The sequence below is a fragment of the Thamnophis sirtalis genome, unplaced genomic scaffold (genome assembly GCF_051295495.1).
Source record: "Thamnophis sirtalis isolate CommonGarterSnake01/CBP01778 unplaced genomic scaffold, rThaSir2_p1.2 scaffold_11, whole genome shotgun sequence".
NCBI lineage: Eukaryota > Metazoa > Chordata > Lepidosauria > Squamata > Natricidae > Thamnophis > Thamnophis sirtalis.
In genome coordinates this window covers 48,720,326-48,740,459 of record NW_028261391.1, presented here as the reverse complement: position 1 = coordinate 48,740,459, position 20,134 = coordinate 48,720,326, and the positions used below count along the sequence as shown (strand labels likewise).

Sequence of the window (20,134 nt, the reverse complement as noted above, 5' to 3'; positions counted from 1 at the left end):
CACCAATCTGATTTCATCTACATATACTATACTAATATAGTGATATTGCTTGCTGAAAGTATCTGGGAAGATCATAAATGGCAACTGAGGATGTTATTCCCGTCATAAATGTACAACAGCTGCCAAGATTTCAAATGATGATCACATGATTGTGGAGAGACTGTGACAATTGTAAAGGCAAAGACTGATCATAAGTCACTTTTTTCAGTGTGTTGTAGCTTCAAACAGTTGCTAAAGAAAAGCTTGATAAGTGAGGAATACCTGTAATTTGTCTTAGCAACATTATATTTGGATATGCTGGCTCTTTATGCAAAACCTAAAACTGAAAACATCTGGGGAACTCTGTGAGAATTATATTTTTATATGCTCTCAAAAATGGTCATAGTTCATCTCTTTGCCAAACTGAAAAATAATACAGAAGAACCAAAGTAACTTCCCAGACCAAGGGACCCTTTGCTCTAGGCTAGGGACAATAGTTTTCTATGCATGCCACTTTGTGCTAATTTCCTATCCAGTTGCCTAAATAAGGGTATACAAAATGGAAGGCTATAGCTATAATAAAGCACAGGTTTTTCATGCAAAGCCTCCATAGTTCAATCTTTTGACTTGCTGTTGATACACATATATTAGTGATTGAATATAAATCTACAGTACTTCCAATGTTCTTGGAATTCTCCTGCCTCCTTCTCTTAAAACATCCTTCCAGGAAAATCTGGATTTGCTCATAAGCGTTTAGTTCACAGCACAGCCTACTAATTTCTAAGCTTAATTCATGCCATCTTTGCAGATAATTTATTGCAGATAATTACCATCTCATTGCAATTATATACTGGTTGAATAGCATACCACAAAAAATATCAAAGCTGAGCAAAGCATTTCAAATATCAGATGACACGCTGGAGCAATAGGTATCAATACCCCTTGTCATCCACTGAAAAAGCTTTCCATAGTTTTCAGAGCCCATAATCACAGGCCTCAAGACTACTATTGAAATATAATTCAAGGAAGCCCTTGAAGATTTGAGGATCAGTTATTGTGGCCTGAACAGCTGGATCAAGCTTCATCAGATCAACCCAGCATTTTAACCCTGGAGTATGGTCCAAACATCTGGAAAAGAACAGAAAAAGATTTGAGGTAACAGTGAAACTTTGAGGCAACTATTTTTGAATATGTTGCCATTAAGATAGTGTTCATTGACATTCCTAGGTCAATAATATCGAAAGAATCCAAGTTCAATATCCAAGTAAAACTGGGAAAGAACTTTGATGCCCTACTATCATTAACTGGTGTGGAGAATGTACAGGTAGCCCACGACTTGTGATCACAATTAAACCCAAAATTTCTGCTGCTAAGAGAGACATTTGTTAAGTGAGTTTTGCCCCATTTTCCAACCTTTCTTGCCACCATTGCTAAGTGAATCATTGCAGCTGTTAAGTTAGTAGCACGGTTGTTAAATGATTCTGGATCCCCCATTAACTTTGCTTGTTAGAAGGTCACAAAAGGGGATCACATGACCATAAGAGATTGCAACCATCATAAATATGAATCAATCGCCCAAGCATCTGAATTCTGATCATGTCATCTTGAGGACGCTGCAACAGTTGTGACTGAAAAATAGTCATGTCACTTTTTTCAGAGCTGTAATTTTGAACGGTCACTAAGGGCACTGTTGTAAATCTAGGACTACCTGTATTGAATTAGATGGTTTAAAACACTTTTTTACATTCCTAATTGTACATCGAAAGATATATGGTTCTCCACTTGGGTTGTGCTCAGCCTCCTTAAAGGAAAGTGCTTCAGATATAGCCAGATAGCTGTAGCTTAGCTCAAGTGCATAATTTCATTATTTCAATTTCAGTTCAAGTTATAGGGGTTTTCCAGCATATATGATTGGCTTCCCAATCTTTCAAAGCACTACCTTAAAAAGTATGGCTGGCAATTATCATATACTATGAAGTAAATACAGTGTTAAAATAATCTAGCCAAAGCTTTCTACTTCCACCTTTGAATTAAAGGAACTGAGGACATTCTGCTAACTCAGAAGAGCAGAATGACAACAGATTTTAATTACATCACACCCAATTCAAAATATGGACATGGGCATCTGTCATGAGAAGAAAAGTAATGATAGAAATTGAACAGAACTGAATTGCTACTAAATTCTGATTCAGAAAAATGTATTTCATCTTCCTGCCTTAGACAGCAAAGTTAGAAGATTAATGGATACATTCAAAACAGAAAAAAGACGATTCTCCTATTCCAGGGCTGTCAAAATCCCAGCCCTTGGGCCGATGCGTCACATGCTGGCCACACCCATGCCCAGTTTAGCAAAGGGGAGGAAAGTCCCGATATGTCACATGACGCTGCCATGACGGTGTGAGTTTGACACTCCTATCCTATTCTCTGTTGCCTCCTAATGACATCACTTCCATGTAAATTAGACATAAAACACGTGGAGCTAATATAGCTCTCCTGGCAGTAATCTGCAAAAGTAACCATGCGCAAGATTTAATAGCAAAAACTGTAAAAGGTACAATGCACTTACTCAATTAACTGAAAGGCCTCCATCCGTTCAAACCATGGCCAGATTAGATAATCAATCATGGATACTGAATTTCCACCAAAAAACTTAGTTTTGTGGTTTGTGAGCATCTAAGATATAGGAAGATGTGACATTTCTAAATAAAATGCAAGGCATGACACCATAATTAAGAAACTAAATACGGAAAGTTGAGAAAAATTATGAAGATGGTTCACTGCAATTCTTATTCTGATGATCTGTGAATTAATGTATTTATTTACATTATTTCTATGCTACCCAATTGTGTTAACACTGGTTGATGTTGGAAACAAGAATTTTAAGAAATGAACAATAGACACAGAAGTGTTACTGCCAACACATTTCTGTCCCCAAAACTCAGAATCTATTATTAGATTTCAGCTATTTGGAATTAAAACTAAAACACATTGTAGAATATTGTAAAATCAGAATTTAAATAAAAAAATATGAAAGAAAAAGATCTTAGAGAAGTGCTTAAAATAGAAGCATCTATAAAAGTGAGAGGGAATGAAACAGAAGATGGGCAGTAAAATGGATCAATGCAAAAACAACCACCTGAAAGAATCTTACAAATTAGGACCACAAAGACATTTTCACTGTAAACAGCTTCAACCATGAATCTTCACGGTTCAACCATAAAACTCAAGCTCTGATCAATTAAAGTACCTTGGGACACTTTTGAGTACAGATCAGAGGTGGGTTGCTCCCGATCTGGCCCAGTTCGGGAAAACTGGTAGTGGTGGCAGCGGGAGGCTCCACCCACCTGCCAGGATGCTTCTGCGCATGTGCAGAAGCATCGTGCACACGAGCGAACCAGTAGCACCAGGATTTGCAACCCACCTCTGGTATAGATCACCTTTGTTTCAAGTTCAAGAAACTCTCAAAACTAAAATGCCATAAATAACTCATTTTAAAATATGAGTTTCAAGAAATTTTTCTAAGTCTTGCACTCAGACTGGCTTGAAACAAAGTGTTTTGTATACCCCTATAACAAACATAATTCCACTAATGAGACTGTATTTCTCCATGCACAAGTCTGGTAGCAGGGATATTCCATCCCCTTTGAAATGACTTAAATGTTAAGAGTTTTTAAGAATATGCATTATTGCACCAGTAAGACTTAATTCTAATTTGTACTATTTTATTAACAGGAAGGGATAGCGACAAAAATGAAGGCATCAATTAAATTCATTAATCCACAGCACTCCAAGTATCCTGTCATCTGGGCCACGATGGCATGCGTGCCAGAAGTGGCACACAGAGCCATCTCTCTGGGCACACGAGCCATCACCTGTTGCTCTTCCGGTTTCCGGTGCACTGGCCAACTGGTCTTTACACACATGGGAACACCGCAAACCAGAAGAGCAGCCGCCTGGTGCACATGTGCGCACAGGGAAGATGATATTCCAGTTTCTGGCACGCGCATGTGCATTGGCAGCTAGTCTTGCCCGCATATGGCCAGTTCACATGCATGCGCCGGAAACCGTACTGGTCTGCAGTTTATTGGGAACTATGCTGCACAAGTGGCGGGTGAGTGTACGAAGTGCCTTTTGTGGAAGTGGCAGGCTCATGAGCAAAACCATCTCCTCTCCCCTGCTGCCGGCGGTCCACATGCTGGGAAGGTTGAGCACTGCTGGTCTAGAGTATACCTGAGGTGCTCTCTTATCACTGTGTAAACATGCAACTTCTACCAGATTTGTTTTGTAAGGGGAAGGACTGGATAGAAATGAGGGATATAATCTTGTGTGTTCAGTTTGGACCGAAAACCAAGGTCTGATCTTCACACCACCTTATCTTAATGAAAAACATGCACATCATCTCTCATACAATATAGATACCATTGGTTTGCTACCCTTTCTAGCTAAAGTTAGGAGAATCAGGAAGAATGTTAGGAATTGGAATCTATCCAATAACTTCAAAAGGAGAAACTGTGGAGTTCCAAACATGACAAGGGAAACAGTGAATCAGCAAGAGTGACATGAACTTTACGTCTCTTCAGAGGCCATGTATAAATTTGCTGGGATTTCAGGAAGAGAATACTACACTATATTGCCAAACGTATTCGCTCACCCATCCAAATAATCAGAACCAGGTGTTCCAATCACTTCCATGGCCACAGGTGTATAAAATCAAGTACCTAGGCATGCAGACTGTTTTTACCAACATTTGTGAAAGAATGGGTCGCTCTCAGAAGTTCAGTGAATTCCAGCATGGAACTGTGATAGGATGCCACCTGTGCAACAAATCCAGTCATGAAATTTCCTCGCTCCTAATTATTCCAGTAAACTCTCAGCTGTATTATAAGAAGGTGGAAGTGTTTGGGAATGACAGCCACAAAGTGGTAGGCCACGTAAACTCGTCCAACATCAGTGTGTGACCTCACAAATGCGCTTCTGGAAGAATGGTCAAAAATTCCCATAAACACACTCCTAAACCTTGTGGACAGCCTTCCCAGGAGAGTTGAAGCTGTTATAGCTGCAAAGGATGTCATATTGAACCCTATGGATTAGGAATGGGATGTCACTTACAGTAAGTTCATATGCGAGTAAAGGCAGGTGACCGAATACTTTTGGCAATATAGTGTAAGTCTACATTGGGTGAAGCTTGGTGTTGCGATATACGTGCAGGTATGCATTTAGCCATACTGTAACACGTATAGAACAGAAGCAATAATTAACCATATGATTAAATCAGTAAACTAAAAGCAATAATTGGCCATATGATTAGATCAGTAAGACAAACTGTCCAACTCCAAGCGTTGATTAAATCAGTACCCTTAACACTAAGCAGATCAGCAACCACAGACTTGTAACTAAGCGCTGATTAAATCAGGGGTTACAACTGTTTAACTCTCAAACATTAATTAAGCATTGGATGTTTGCATGATGATAAAAGGTTTATTGACTATGAGTGTTCTTCAAGTCTACATGAGAGTAAATGAGTTACCATATACTGTAAGCTTGCACAATCATGATTGGTCCGCATTGGCTATGTGAATCCACCCCTCCCTTGTGTATGATCAATAAAAGAAGCCCCCAGACTTCGTTCTGGGTCGGTTTCGTCCCGAAGGAAATTCGTGTCCGAGTCTTCTTTCCTCATTGGCTTCATGAACCACCCACGGAGAAATCGCATCTGGTGACCCCCGACGTGATGATCCATGCTGCCCGTCTCATCTCACCCTCGGCCGGGAAAAGCCTCGCACCCAGGGCCGGCCGTCTGCGAACGGAGCACCCTCTCAATTCGTGAGTATGGGATCGGGTTTCTCGAAAGAACAGGAAGCGCACCTTCATGAGCTTCGGGATATCTAAATTTTCTAGTGTAATTATTCAAGCGATGGGCAAGTCGCTTCCCGTTTTCCCCTCAAAAGTATTTAATTGACTTATTGACTGATGTCTAAAATCATTGTCCAATCTACCCGGAAAAAGGGGTCTTTAAAGCTCTCCTTATGGATAAAATTGGGCACCTACTTCCATGAGGAACCCCTAGCCCCTCCGGGCGTTTTAACAACATGGCGTTTACTTATCAAAAAAGCCTAGCAAGCCCCTTCCTCTTCCCTTCTCTCTTCTTCTCCATCAACATTGAAACATGTGATCCCCTTTTCTGTTCAGGGCTCAAGCCATGTGGCCCTGTCCAACAGTAAACCATCTTTCCAAGCAGCCTCCATGTCTCCAGTGTCTTCTTCCCCACTTGGAGCTGAACCCAGAAGGACATTTCTCTCAACAATTGGCGACCCACAGATGGGACTCCAAGCTAGCCTAACAAATGGATATGGCCCAGGTAAGCCTCCCATGCCGGCACAGACCCCATTGAGTCTGAGGGTGGACTTTATCTTGGCCTTAACCATTGGATCTAGGTTTTAAAGGGGTTTTGAGTTTGAGTTCAAAGGCTGCCTGGAAAGAAGGTGAGTACCTTTAAATTTTAATTCTCTAAAGTTTAAATTTTTGTTGTTGTTTCTGTTGTTCTGTGATAATACAGGAAAACTAATTTGGCTACATAAAGGTACTTAAAAGAAAAGGGAAAAATGTTGAAGTTTCTTTTTTTTTCTCCTGTCTCTTTGTCTCTTTGTCTTCTATGTGGTTTGTTTAAGATTTGTGCCTTCCCTAATTTCACAGATTTGTGCTGGGAATGTAGGATGTGAAAACCTGAGAGTTCTGTTTTTTCCCTTCTTATTTTCTCCTTGTTCTTATGTAAATGTGTGCCTAAGTCTTTGTGCACCCTCAAGGTAATTGTAACTAAGTAATTGTCTTCAATCCAAAAGACAAGGATTTTAAAGTGTTCAAAGAAAGAAAAGAGTAAACTGGCAGAAATTGCCTTCGCTCAGTTTGTTGCCCCCCCCCAAAAAAAGATAAGGTTTTTTTTTCCTTCCTTCCATCCCTTTGCCTTAAAGTAACAACCCAGGAAATGTTTTAAGTTCATTTACAGGAAAAGTTTCATCCTTGCTTCTATCGTGTGTTTAAATGATTTTACCTGTTTATTTCCTTCCTGAAGCATGTGAATCCAAACCCCACTTTGCATCTGTGATATCCCCATAATGTTACCAGTTTATCTGTTTAGTAACTGATGATTTTACCTTTTTTTTTACTCTGCCTGCAAGCTTTCTACCCACCCAGCCCCAAGCCCCTCCCTTACCCTTAATCCCCCAACAATGCCTTTTCTGTGGGGGAGGGAACCTTGTTTTCATGTTTTTCAGGCCTGGAAGATTTACTCTTCAGGTGAGTAAAGTTTTTTCCTTTTGGGGGAAGGAGGAGAGTGTTGCCTTGTGTGTGCGTGTAAAAGATGAAGGAAATTCCTACTAAAGGTTTGCCTTCACCCTGAGTAAAAACCCTCTGCACATTTATCCGGCCAACCTACTCGAAACCTGGCCCCAAGAAGACAGTCTTCATTTACATTTTGTAACAAGTTTGCTGATTTTCTGGCCACCATCAGATGAACTGAAGAGAAATTCTAACTGAGTTTCTTCCCCAAAGCGATTAAAGCCTGACTGAATGGGAAGACCTAGGTAATTGGACTTGATTACTTTGATGTAATGTCTGTTAAAAAAAAAATTCTTAGGTGTGCATCTAATAACATGTAGAATTGAATTGAATTGATGTTTGATCAGCTAGCTAAATAAAGACATTTGAGGATTTAAAGTGACAGAACCTCCCCCAGGCCTGAAAGTGTTGTTTCATGGTATGTGTGCATGTGTGTTTGTAATCATTTTCAGACCTGGAGGGAAGTTGAGATCTCTTAATAATAGAAAATGGAGCTCATTGGCTTATGTACAGCTCCCTGAAATAATTGTAATAACTGCTTTGTATGAAAGAAGAATGAAATGGGATATTTTTGTGTGTGAAATTAATTTACACAAGAAGTCTGATTGCAGTGCAAATGTACAGTAAGATGCAAGATTGTTTAATGGTATGTGTGTGTATGCTTGTGTGTTATGATTGGTTGGCATGAGCAAGCATGATTGCAGTATGAATGTATATGTCCCCGAAAGTGATAACTGAAGAGATCCAAAGACCTGTGATTGCCTGCGTGCCCCCCCCCTTTTCCCCTCTGGGTCATTCTTTGGAGGGAAGCAGGAGAAATGGGGAGAGAGTGTGTCTGCTCATTTTTACAATGAACGTGTGTATGAAATGCCCCTAGAGATACTTGTGAATGCCTCTGTGCATTACCCCCCCTTCTTTCCCTCATTCCTTTTGGGTCATTGAAGGGTGGCTGAAGTTTTTTGCTCATTTTAACCAATTTTTATTTCCTCTCTCTTCTGAGAAATTTGGAGTAAATGGGTGACTTGCTCCTTCACCTTTAAAAGTTATGCAATTACATTTCCTTTTCTGCTCTGAATGCATTTTGGTTTTTCTCTTTTCCTTCTGGAAATTTTTGAGGTTTAAAATGCTTAATTAAACCTATAAACAGAAATGATTTTGAGATATTTTGCTTACATTTGTAAATGTTCTAACATACTTAATGAGAATTTGCTTCCATCTGAATGGAATCTAATATTTTGGAGTGTTGCCTCAAAGTACCTCTTTTTTTAATTGCATTTTTTAAAAAAAGTTGTTTTTCTTCCCTTTCTCTTTTACACCTGAGTGCATTTTTAAAAGCTTGTGAGTCAAGGTACTCTACCCTATGTTATTTTGTTTGTTTGTTTGCAACACAAGTTGTTGTCTCTTTTGAAAATTTACTCATCTTACTGCAAAAGTGTTTTAATCATAGAAGCAGTGGGAATGTCCTGTTCCATGAAATTTACATCATTTACATCGTCTGCCTTCTGGAATAATGTTTGGATTTCCACATTTGGACAGAATGGGTGAGATTCCACAACATGGGACTATGTCTGTATAGAACTGTATATTTGGCCTCTCTTTTTCTTCACCTAAGACACAAAGGACTGCTAACTCTTGAATTGGCTGCTGGCGATTGCATTCTGATAAAACCTGACATGAGGAGAAAAAACTTAGCCAAGTCTGGAACTGACTACCAAACCTAACTGACCACTCTTATCAGCAAGCTAAGCCTAATGCCATCCAGCAGATATGAAAGAATGGACTCTGAGATGGAGAAGTAAAGACCAAAAGACTTTCTTCTATCCCCAGAAGACTATTGGGGAGGGTGAAAATTGATCCTAAAGTTCTCTTTCTTTGCTTTCTTCACAGAAATTCATTGTTAGGTTTCTTTCTTTTCTCATTTATATTGTAATCAGTTTAATGTATTCATGTAAGAATTGTATTTTGATAATGATAGCACAGCAATTCTGAACACCTTGGATTTATGTCTGGTGGGAGGGAAAGTTTGTCAAAAATGTCTGTATTTTCTGTATTGTAGAAGCAGCTACACACACACACACACACCAAGAAAAAGAGAGAGAGAGAGAGAGAGAGAGAAGAGCCTATTCAGAATTAGATTGAAACTATCTCTTCCACACACAGTTTTTGCACATTAGCTAAACTCAATTTGGCCTCATTAAAATAAGAGCCAGGGCAGGTTGAAGAACCATCCCTTTTAAAATGGGCAGCCTGTAACTTAAAGGGAAAGCATGGCTGTGAATAATTTTTGGGGTTTAAAACCTGTCTGGAAGCTCATAAAAAGTGATATCTGATACTAATTGGCATGGAAAATTGGATACTGTAAATTTCTTTCCAGAAATTTGTACCCTCGTTGCTAGACCTTCATGGTTGAAAGCTAAACACATGTGCATTCCACTCACATGTTTTGAAGAGAAAACAAAAGAAAGGGGAGTATGTAGGAAATTTAATCTTACAAATTGCTGTCTTCAAATTGATTCAACTGGCAAGGTAGTGGCCAATCTCAGTTGCAGAAATTGGTTCACGTACCCGTGCAAAAGTGGACAGGATTAATGGATGATGCAGGCTTCCTGGGAGGAATTTTTCGCAATTGGAAACAAGCCGCCTTCATGGCAGGCATGGCGCTCCTAGGGTTTCTCCTTTTACCCTGTTTAATCCCAGTGATCCAAATCATCATTCAATCCACAGTAGAAAGTATGACACAGGGCAAAAACATTAACACAGCAATCTTTGATTCGCAACACAAAGCCCTACTAACAGCATTCTCTGATGAAGACCCAGAGAAAAACGATACTCCCTTCCGACTCCTCAAAATTTAAAACAAAAGGAGGAGATGTTGCGATATACGTGCAGGTATGCATTTAGCCATACTGTAACACGTATAGAACAGAAGCAATAATTAACCATATGATTAAATCAGTAAACTAAAAGCAATAATTGGCCATATGATTAGATCAGTAAGACAAACTGTCCAACTCCAAGCGTTGATTAAATCAGTACCCTTAACACTAAGCAGATCAGCAACCACAGACTTGTAACTAAGCGCTGATTAAATCAGGGGTTACAACTGTTTAACTCTCAAACATTAATTAAGCATTGGATGTTTGCATGATGATAAAAGGTTTATTGACTATGAGTGTTCTTCAAGTCTACATGAGAGTAAATGAGTTACCATATACTGTAAGCTTGCACAATCATGATTGGTCCGCATTGGCTATGTGAATCCACCCCTCCCTTGTGTATGATCAATAAAAGAAGCCCCCAGACTTCGTTCTGGGTCGGTTTCGTCCCGAAGGAAATTCGTGTCCGAGTCTTCTTTCCTCATTGGCTTCATGAACCACCCACGGAGAAATCGCAGCTTGGGACAATGACAGAAAGGCAGCTGCATCCTGATTCCTAGTGCTGCTGCTTTGTGGATTTTTTTCTCTTTCCATTCTCCTGAATATATAAGCCTCTCTCCTCCCCCTCTATGGAAGAAGTGTTGTAAAAATATGTACACCTGCTGAGTTTGTGCTGGTTTGGTTTTTCTTAAAATAAAAATATTTTTAATAAGTTAGATAAATCTTTAAAAGATGCAAGAAGCTTAAGGGACACACAGTTGTTAAGACTTGTGCCGTTCAACTTCCCTGTAAAAAGAGTATCCTGCAATAGCCTCATACAAAACCACATCTACTCAAGTTCTGTATGAAAATAGCTCCCCCTAGCGGACAGATTCAAGCAACTTCATATAAATTGATTGAAGTTGTTTAAACTAGAAGACCTGACAGTTCAGTGTACCTCTATAAAAGATACCGTTAAGACCACATAATAAAAAGCAACATTGTTTGTAAAATGGCAAGGAATGATGGGAACAGAATAGGAAAGTTCACCTAGAACATACAGTATCTCAATCAGCATTCAAGGAATGCAGGGAATTTTCTACTTCATTTTTTCCCCAAGCCTCATGTCCTCCAGAACTATTCTGTCAAATAAGGTCATCAACCATTTACCTTTTCAAGCTTCAGAATCTTCTCCTGGAACTCCTTCTTTAATGCTGATGCATCTTCACCATTCCTGAAAGCCCGAATATAGTCAAAGCACATTGGATGTAGCTAAATAAATCAGAAATGATACATTACCAAGCTGCACAAAAGTATAGGATTTTCATTCAAGAAACAAAAGATTACTATGGGAATTCAGTGATATCATCATCAACAAGGAAGACAATAAATTGTCTGTATAAATAAAAATAGGATCATGCGTGTTAGAACAACTGGGACCAGAATTTCCATTGCAAAGCAAAATGTCATATTGCTTAGTGTCAGCAATCCCTGGTGTTAAACAAGGATTGTGGATTGTTAGGCAAATACCTCCTCATCACTGCCGTCTTCCAACAATCAATTTCAGCAGGAAAACTGGCAGGAAGTTGCTAGTACAAGGTGACTTGCAAGCCGGCTGGCAGGCAGGTAAGTGGGTGCTGCCAGATAGAGAGGGAGCAGGCCAGGAAAGCATGGTTCAAGTACATTAGGAATTGAAGTGGTTGCTGCTTGGTGGGAGATGATGCTTGAGAGTGCACAAGTGGAGAGTAGGCACAAGCGCAGTGGGCTTGGGATGGCTGCTGCTGGATTAGAGAATGCAAATGCATTCATAATTGGCAGATAGGAATGGAGTGGAAGAGGCGTGCGCAAGGGTGTACAAATAGAGAGGGAAGCACCACATGAGCACAGCGGGAGGAGAGATTGTGTAAGGGTGGAAAGACTTCACAAGGCTACATAAATAGTGAAGGAAACACAATTCAGAGGTAGGTTTCTAACAGTTCGGACTGATTCAGCCGAACTGGTAATGACCACTGGCTGGCCACACCCCTGAATTGGTCTGCCTGCTCGAACACTCACCCTGCCTTGCCTTCGCCATGTGCATCCACTGCGGCCTCCTGCCTACACACAGGTAAGATCTACACACAGATCCTGGCTTGCTCACTCGGCTGTTTCCAAACTAAGCACCAGTTGGTTGGTTAAAGTGCGGGTTGGATTCTAATGTTCCATCACTGAAGGCTTTTAAAAAGAACTTTTTGGTGGCCGGCTGGCAAAGAAAGCTCTCAGCTGTGACTGGCGCCGCTGCTGCTCCTGCTGGCTGGGCAGACAAAGAGACTGGATGGTGGCTGCAGTCTCAGTCTGGCACGAGCTGTGGGCCTGGACTGAGGAGGCAGGGAGCGGCTTGCCTGGGCTGCTGCTGCGACATCCGCAGAAGGAGTCCCCCTTCTCACCTCTGATGGGCCTTCTTCACAGTTGCAGCAGCAGCACCCCGCTCCTGCTGGTGTGCTGACCTAGGCCACCAGGCCAGTCAGGTCCCATCTGTGAGATGAGCGCACAGGAAAAAAGGCTTCCCGCTGGACCTCGGGGGTGGCTTCACCAAGGATGTGCTCAGGCCCCAGGGAAGAGGGCGACCCTATTTCCGCAGCCCGACAGCCATGGGTGTTGGGCCAGGAAGAGCAATGGAGGGAAAGCTGAGACGACTACTGCTAACCTGCGGCATCCAAATTTGGATCTGGGGCCTGAATTTAAAAAAAAATGCAAAAAGTCCCAAATTATTTTGCCACTGGTTCGGTGGGCATGGCTTGGGGGGGGGGTGTCATGTGACTAAATGTACATGAGTGATGTCAAGTTGGCCATGCCCATTCAGTCACATGCTCCCTGAACCAGTGGCGAAAATTTTTGAAATCTGTTAAGTTCTCGGGCTGCCGATCTGGGCTGAGCTGGGTTTCGCTGATTGCTAAATGTAGCCGTGGATTGGCTGGGTGCCTGAGAGCGGTCTTACAAATAGCCGTCTGATGGCTTCTCTTCTCAGCCTGTTGTAATTCAATGCTACCTTGTTAATAAATGGTTCAACTGCAACTTGGTGTCCGGCGTTACCTCGGCTTGCGAACAAAGCAAAACCCATCACTGATACGATCCAAATTTGGCAGGGCCTGGGGTGGCTGTTGCCCTCTTTTGGAGGGCAGGTGCCCAATGGTGAGTGAGTGGCCAGGGAGGATGTGCGAGTGGCTGGAGAGGCTTGCATGAGCTCAAGGGTCAGGGAGAATACACAGGTAGAGGACACTTTCCCAAGCAACTTGGGACTTTCCTGCTGGCTTCCCTATTGACTTTGCTTCTTGGATACCAACAGGGGAGATGTGAATTTAGGATGCTACAACTGTCGTAAGTGAGAGCCAGTTGCCAAGCTCCCAAATCGTGATCAAGTGACCCCAGGTTTCTGGGACAGACAAAACTTCTAGGACTAATTGTAACTAACCATTATTCAACACCACTGTAATTTTGAATAGTCACTGAACAAGTGGCCATTAACCAAGGACTACCTGTATTTACTTAACAGCTCCTATAGATAATCCCAAGATCATAGCTTTGAGATCCTTTTGAATAAGGCAGCATTAATGAGATCCAGTGTAGTTTGGAGTTATCAGACATTGAGAACTTAGGGAAAAAAAGTAAAAATAATAATGTTCCTTTAATTATAACCTTATACGAGATATAGATGATAGTCCCAATTCATCTCTAAACTACCTACTTATTCCTTTGTTGACATTGAAACTCACCATATTGCCTACACTTCAAAGAGTAACAGTTATCTTTCCAAATGTTTTTTCAAACCAATAGAATTTTCACTCAGTGATCCCAAAACCTTTGATGTGTTCTTCATACTTATAGTAAATAATCTAAGGCAGTGTTTCTCAATCTCAGTAACTTTAAAATGTGTGGACTTCAGCTTCCAAAATGCTAACTGGGGGATTCTGGCTGGACTGGGGGAAGAGTTCATAGAAGAGTCAGCCTAGAATCAAGTGAACAAAGTTCAACCTCTCTTGAATTCCATTGCCCTTATCTAACTCAAAGCTTGTGCTACCCCTAGTTCAGTATATCCCTGTTCATAGGCATGAGTAGCAATACATCAATTAACTCAGAGACCTGATCTTTTGTGCCTGACACAGTTTCCACCCAGACATGGAATGATTTAATATTTGGATATTAAATGTGAAACACAAATCCCTAACCTAACAAAATCTTTGCCGTTCAGTACATCACTCAGCATTGATGCTGCTCCAAGTCTGGTTCAAAGAGTATAGTTAGATAATAAAATGCCACTTTCCCCTAGGAGACACAAATCTTACATCATTATTACAGACCCTTTTAACTATTTTCTCAACTTCACCTCATATATTTCTAATAATGTATCTAATCAAATTACCATATTTTAAGCTTTAATTCTGCAAGATATCATAGAAAGTATATTATAGCAGAAGCAGCTGGTTTTTAAAGCATTGAATCACTCATAATTTAAACCCTAGACCTCCACCTAGCATGAAGTTATGAGCCCAGTTATCTTAAGATGGCTCATTACCTTTCCTTCCATCAATGAATCTAATCTTTTGTAGAATTCATTTTGCCTATTCATACACATATTAAGACTCAAAGAAGAAGAAGAAAGCCATACTTTCAAACAGATTTATCAATGCAATATCAAATATCAACTATTAGTTTTATTTTAATATTCCACACTAAAATGAATTTCTTGCTATGTTCAGTAATACCTTGGAGAAGTATTCTAGAAGCATTTTCTGATAAGCTTTTTCATAAGGATCTGCAGGGTACAACTTCTTTTCTGGGTAAACTTCATCCAAATATTCACAAGTGATTGGAGATTCACTGATCAGCTGACCCTTGCTTGTTTCTAGCACAGGTACCATTCCAAGTGGGTTCTTCTCAAAAAACCAGTCTGGTTTGTTTCTCAAATTGATATTTACAATTTCATGGCTAAATAGAATGAGATGAAACCAAGAATCTATTACTAAGACACTCTATTAAAATGATGTTATTCAAAGTTGTTGTGGGGAAAATAAGAGGAGGAAGGTATATTGGATATGTTCATCACCTTAACCTATTTGTAAAAATAATAAAAGACAGGATACAAAAATAAAAAATACAACTAGTAATTTCGTGCTATATGCTGATTGAAAAATAGAACATGGTAATATTAACTCTTGGAAACTGGAAAAAAAAGACACTTAGATTCTGATTTTATGGATACATCCACGTGTCTCTATATAAGGCTGTCTCTATGCCATCCAACCATGAAATCAGAACAGTTAATGTCTGTGGCTTGCATTTTCAAACTGACACTATGTCCATAATAGTTTCGGATTTCATGGCACAGCTAGGAAAGTAATTTGGACTTTATGCACTTGAATTACTTCGTAATAGCCTTTCCCTAGTGTGATCACCTTACATTAAGTTCATGGTAAAGCAAGTTTTATCCTCTAGTAGCACCTAGATAATCTCAGAAGTTCAACAGTAGCAATCTTCATTAGCATTAGGATACGAAATCACCTGGGAATAAAAAAGCATGCTGAAAGAGCAAAGATTGATTATTTTCACACTGTTGCCAAGAAATCTAAATGGAGAGACCCATCTATGAAGCCACTAGAAATTAAACTCATATTTAGAATTCAGACTTTAACTTAACCTGTTGGGCATGGAGGACAGCCTATTTTTTTAAAAAAAGCATGTCCTATAGTTGTTTGTACAAAACAACAGCTTACCACTATAAATAAAATGGACCACAGGCATAGGCTCACTATGTAAAAAGAGATAGGGGACAATATTTAAAAAAATAACTAATTGCCGCATTCCTTCAAATTGTTTTGGAATCCAAAAAGAATGTAGCTCAGACAAGTCTATACCTGAAATATTTCATCATCTAAAACCAATAATCTACTCATGCAATCAGTCCTGAGAAGATGACCTCCAATCATCACTAGACAAGAAATCCTGAAATGATTAAACATATTATATAATCAGAACAATAGAAACACTTGCCAGGATTTTAAAAGCAAACAACTACCTCTCCCTTTAAACTATCCATCACTTTCTCTATTGTATTTTCAAACTAGTGTTCAAATGAAATCTTTCTGGAGCAGAATCCTCTATTAAATAAATAAGGAATAAATCTGAAATTGAAAATATTCTATAGCAAGGGTGTGAAACTCGCAGCCCAGATGCGTCACGTGCTGGCCTGCCCCCACCTGGTTTAGCAAAGGGGAAAAAAGTCCTGATACATCACGTGAAAATGCCGTGACAACATGAGTTTGACACCCCTGTTCTATAGCATTAAGAGAAGGAAAATAAGTGTCTTTAAATACAATTTCTATAAACCCAAATACCTACCAACCCTCTGCTAATTTTCAACCAAACAGGTGTTGGTGTTTTTACATTAAGCCCTAATGAATATGGAAGGCAAAGTATCTGCTCATACTTGATTCCTTTGGCTTTTAGGACGAGTACTGTTCTCTGTGCAAAAGGGCAGTGACGCATACTGTACAGACGGATGGTTCCTTCAGGCACTGGTCCTGGAGCAGGAGTTCCTGAAAGACAATCACCAGTCAGAATTAACAAAAACTATATTCTATCCTGCAAATAATAATACACCCAAAAATAGGGCATGAAGAAGTATAATACAGGTAGCCCTCAACTTATAACCGTTCATTTAATGACTTTTGAGGTTACAATGACACTGGGGAAAAAAGATTTATGACCATTTTTCATACTTATGACCATTGCAGCATCTCCATGGTCACATGATCAAAATTCAGAAGCTAGGCTCATATTTATGATGGTTGCACTATCCCAGGGTCACGTGATCACCTTTTGTAACCTTCTGACAAAGTCAATGGGGAAGCCAGACATTTAACAACTGTACTACTAGCTTAACTGCAGCTATTCACTTAACAACTGTGGCAAGAAAGGTCATAAAACAGGGCAAAATTCACTTAACAAATGTTTCACTTAGCAACGGAAATTTTAGGCTCAATTGTAGTCATAAAAGAAAAAAAGAAAAAAGGTAGGGAATAAATCATTCAAAGCAAATATTGTCTATCTAGTAATTATTGTTACTCATTCCAATAGTTTAATTTTACACAGTCTGCCTTCATGCAATATATGCTAAGCTTGTGTACTCTGTTTATGTTTCAGTGTGTTGTACAAATTCACCCAGTGTGTTTAGTCTATAGTTCAGTATTTTGCAGAAATCCAAATAAAGTTAATTCAATAACCCAAGATTAAAACTACCCAAACTTCATGTGTTTTATGAATACAAATATTTACATTTGAGTCATAATAGAAAGGAATGAAGAATACAAAACATTCTTTTGTTAAAGTAAATTGTTATTGGCCAAATTATAAACAATTTTATGCACTCAAGTTTAATGTCTGTTAACATGCATACAGTAAATATACTAGGGCAAGGCTGCATATCAGGAACATACATTCCACCAAAAGGCATATTAGAAGTGTACACGCCCTCAACATATATTTGGTTGTACAATTTTAGATATGTAGCCTTTTAAAATCCTGATTATAGTGAAATCCAGTCATTGCCTTTGGCCATGCAAGACCAGCGATTAGGGGTGCTATCCTTAACGACATATTCCCCCCAAAATTCCATGGCATGTCGTCCCCCAACTCTTGAAAAACGGGGTGCGTGAAGACCAGCCCACAGCCCTAAAAAGGAGGGTTGCCTTAAGCCAGTTGGATTAGATGAAAGTGTTCCTCCTTGGATCAGAGCACTTTCTCACCTTTCCCCAAGCTTCTAGCGAATTCCCCAGACATCTTGCTTCGGGTCACCAGAAAACGGAACCAGCTGTGCACGTCGGAATTTTTCCTTAAGACGCCGCCTTTTCTCTCCACCGGCCCCTCGACGCAGTCTGGCTCCTCCCTCTTCGTTAATGGGCAGCTCTCCCTCCGTTGGATGCTAAAGAGCTTCGAGTTGAGTGATTGACAAGAAGTAAACAACTTGGAGGGCTGAGCGAATTGATCTACTACGGCGGTAAACTCTTCCGCAGAGCAACCTCTGGGACGCAGTTACTAGTTAACTCTAAGGCCGCATGCCTATAAGCGCAAAGTACGAATTCCATCTGCTATGTAAATATAGGTTTGAAAATCCGATACAAGAAATAAAAAGTATAGAAACAGGGTGGCAAATGGAGTCTACTCCAAGTCCTCTACCTGTGTTTATATTCTCTTTGTCTGTGTTCAGACGTCAGCGTGTCATTTTCATAGGAGAGAATTCAGAACGTTCCACATCAGACTAAACGATATAAGTCATGTCATGTAAACCACTGTAACATAGGACTTATACTAAGCCCTGTGATTCAACTTAATGTGTAAATCAGGCAACTTGCTTGAGGATGCGCAAAGGTAGCTATGCAGCTAACACAGAAAAGTAAAATGCAACTGTCCTCAGTAGCTGTATTGTGTATTATAGTGTATTTTTATTATTTATGCTGTTGGATAATTTTTGTTGTTGGAATTGGGTATTTTTGAACTCTGGCAAAGTGCCAAAATCTCTGGATGGGTGGTATATTAATATTTGTATAAATAAATAAATCAGTGTAACTTTTGTCTCTTGCAAGTCATTTCAATTTAAAATAATGCTTACTGGCTGTGCAGACTTAAAATTATGACCAGAAAAGGAAAATAGAATATAGAATAACAGAATTGGAAGGGACCTTGAAGGTCTTCTAGTCCAACCCCCTGCTTAGGCACCCCCTACAAATCCCCCTTCTTAAGATATCTTTTATATTATAAAATGCTGGTTATAATTGTTCTGCCTCATAAAGTAATGTAAACAGCATATATTAAGACTATATAGCAAATCTATAAAAATGTAGCAATAAGATAATTATCTGAGGGAAAGTTTATAAAAGAAGTAAACAAACCTGTTGGGTCATTGTTCCAGAGATATGCCACCTAAATCAGATTCCTCACTCCCTTGAACAATGCAGAACTCCTAATGTACTAAAAAAGTTCTTTAAAAGTCAGGAAGATATTCAGAGACGAATGTGCTTTGAATGATAGTCCTTGTTGAACTGTATAGCACAGCCAAACAGCAGCAGTTCACAACAGGAAATGCTTTATGACATTTTGTATTATGTCAGAAAACATTTTATGATCATTTTTATGTGATAGCTTTTTAAAAAACATTTGCCAAATTTCAATTCCATGGGAGTCATGGGTATCAGATTTTGAACATATTCTGTAATTTAGCCCATTTGAAGTACCTTGATTGAAAATGTATTGGCCTACAATGCACTGTTATACCCAAGTAATGTTACAGACACAAGAGTTTTATTAGTAGATAGACAAATGCTTTTTTCAGAAACACCACTCTTTGACTACATTGAAACTTATTGTAGAAAGTTCTCTTTCAGCAGTAGAAAATAACTCAACCTGATGCCCAATATCTATTTATCTAGATAAATAGCTAGATAGGTATTCCAAAGCTTCTGTTTGTCTCTCAGCAATTTTGAAATGCTTTCCTCTTATTTCTGGTTTGCCATGGAATTCAAACTTGATTCTAAATTGTAGATCAGTGAATTTACACAGTATGTATGTATGTATGTATGTATGTATGTATGTATGTATGTATGTATGTATGTATGTATGTACACACACACACACAGTGGGGCAAAAAAGTAGTCAGCCACCAATTGTGCAAGTTCTCTCACTTGAAAAGATGAGAGAGGCCTGTAATTGACAACATAGGTAGACCTCAACTATGAGAGACAAAATGAGAAAACAAATCCAGACAATCACATTGTCTGATGTGGAAAGAATCTTTTTGCAAATTATGGTGGAAAATAAGTATTTGGTCACCTACAAACAAGCAAGATTTCTGGCTCTCACAGACCTGTAACTTCTTCTTTAAGAGGCTCCTCTGTCCTCCACTCATTACCTGTATTAATGGCACCTGTTTGAAC

General features: G+C 39.5%; 1 protein-coding gene across 1 annotated transcript; it reads right to left on the bottom strand.

Moving 5' to 3' along the window:
• Nucleotides 1-765: 765 nt before the first annotated feature.
• Nucleotides 766-18,083, bottom strand: LOC106543498 (glutathione S-transferase omega-1). Its single transcript, XM_014059528.2, has 6 exons — nt 17,951-18,083; nt 16,633-16,741; nt 14,912-15,134; nt 11,340-11,441; nt 2,546-2,652; nt 766-1,107 (listed from the first exon to the last, which is right to left on the bottom strand). Exons 1-6 carry the CDS (start codon nt 17,982-17,984, stop codon nt 954-956), a joined length of 729 nt encoding a protein of 242 aa, XP_013915003.1. The 5' UTR covers nt 17,985-18,083; the 3' UTR covers nt 766-953.
• Nucleotides 18,084-20,134: the final 2,051 nt, after the last annotated feature.

What these genes read in the sequence shown, in the direction of transcription:
- LOC106543498 (XM_014059528.2), bottom strand. Translation starts at nt 17,984, where the DNA reads ATGTCTGGGGAATTCGCTAGAAGCTTGGGGAAAG. An exon ending in TTCTAGAATACTTCTCCAAG is followed by an intron (nt 11,442 to 14,911) that starts GTATTACTGAAC and finishes TGATTTATTTAG; the next exon opens with CTACATCCAATGTGCTTTGA. An exon ending in AGATTCTGAAGCTTGAAAAG is followed by an intron (nt 2,653 to 11,339) that starts GTAAATGGTTGA and finishes CCTATATCTTAG; the next exon opens with ATGCTCACAAACCACAAAAC.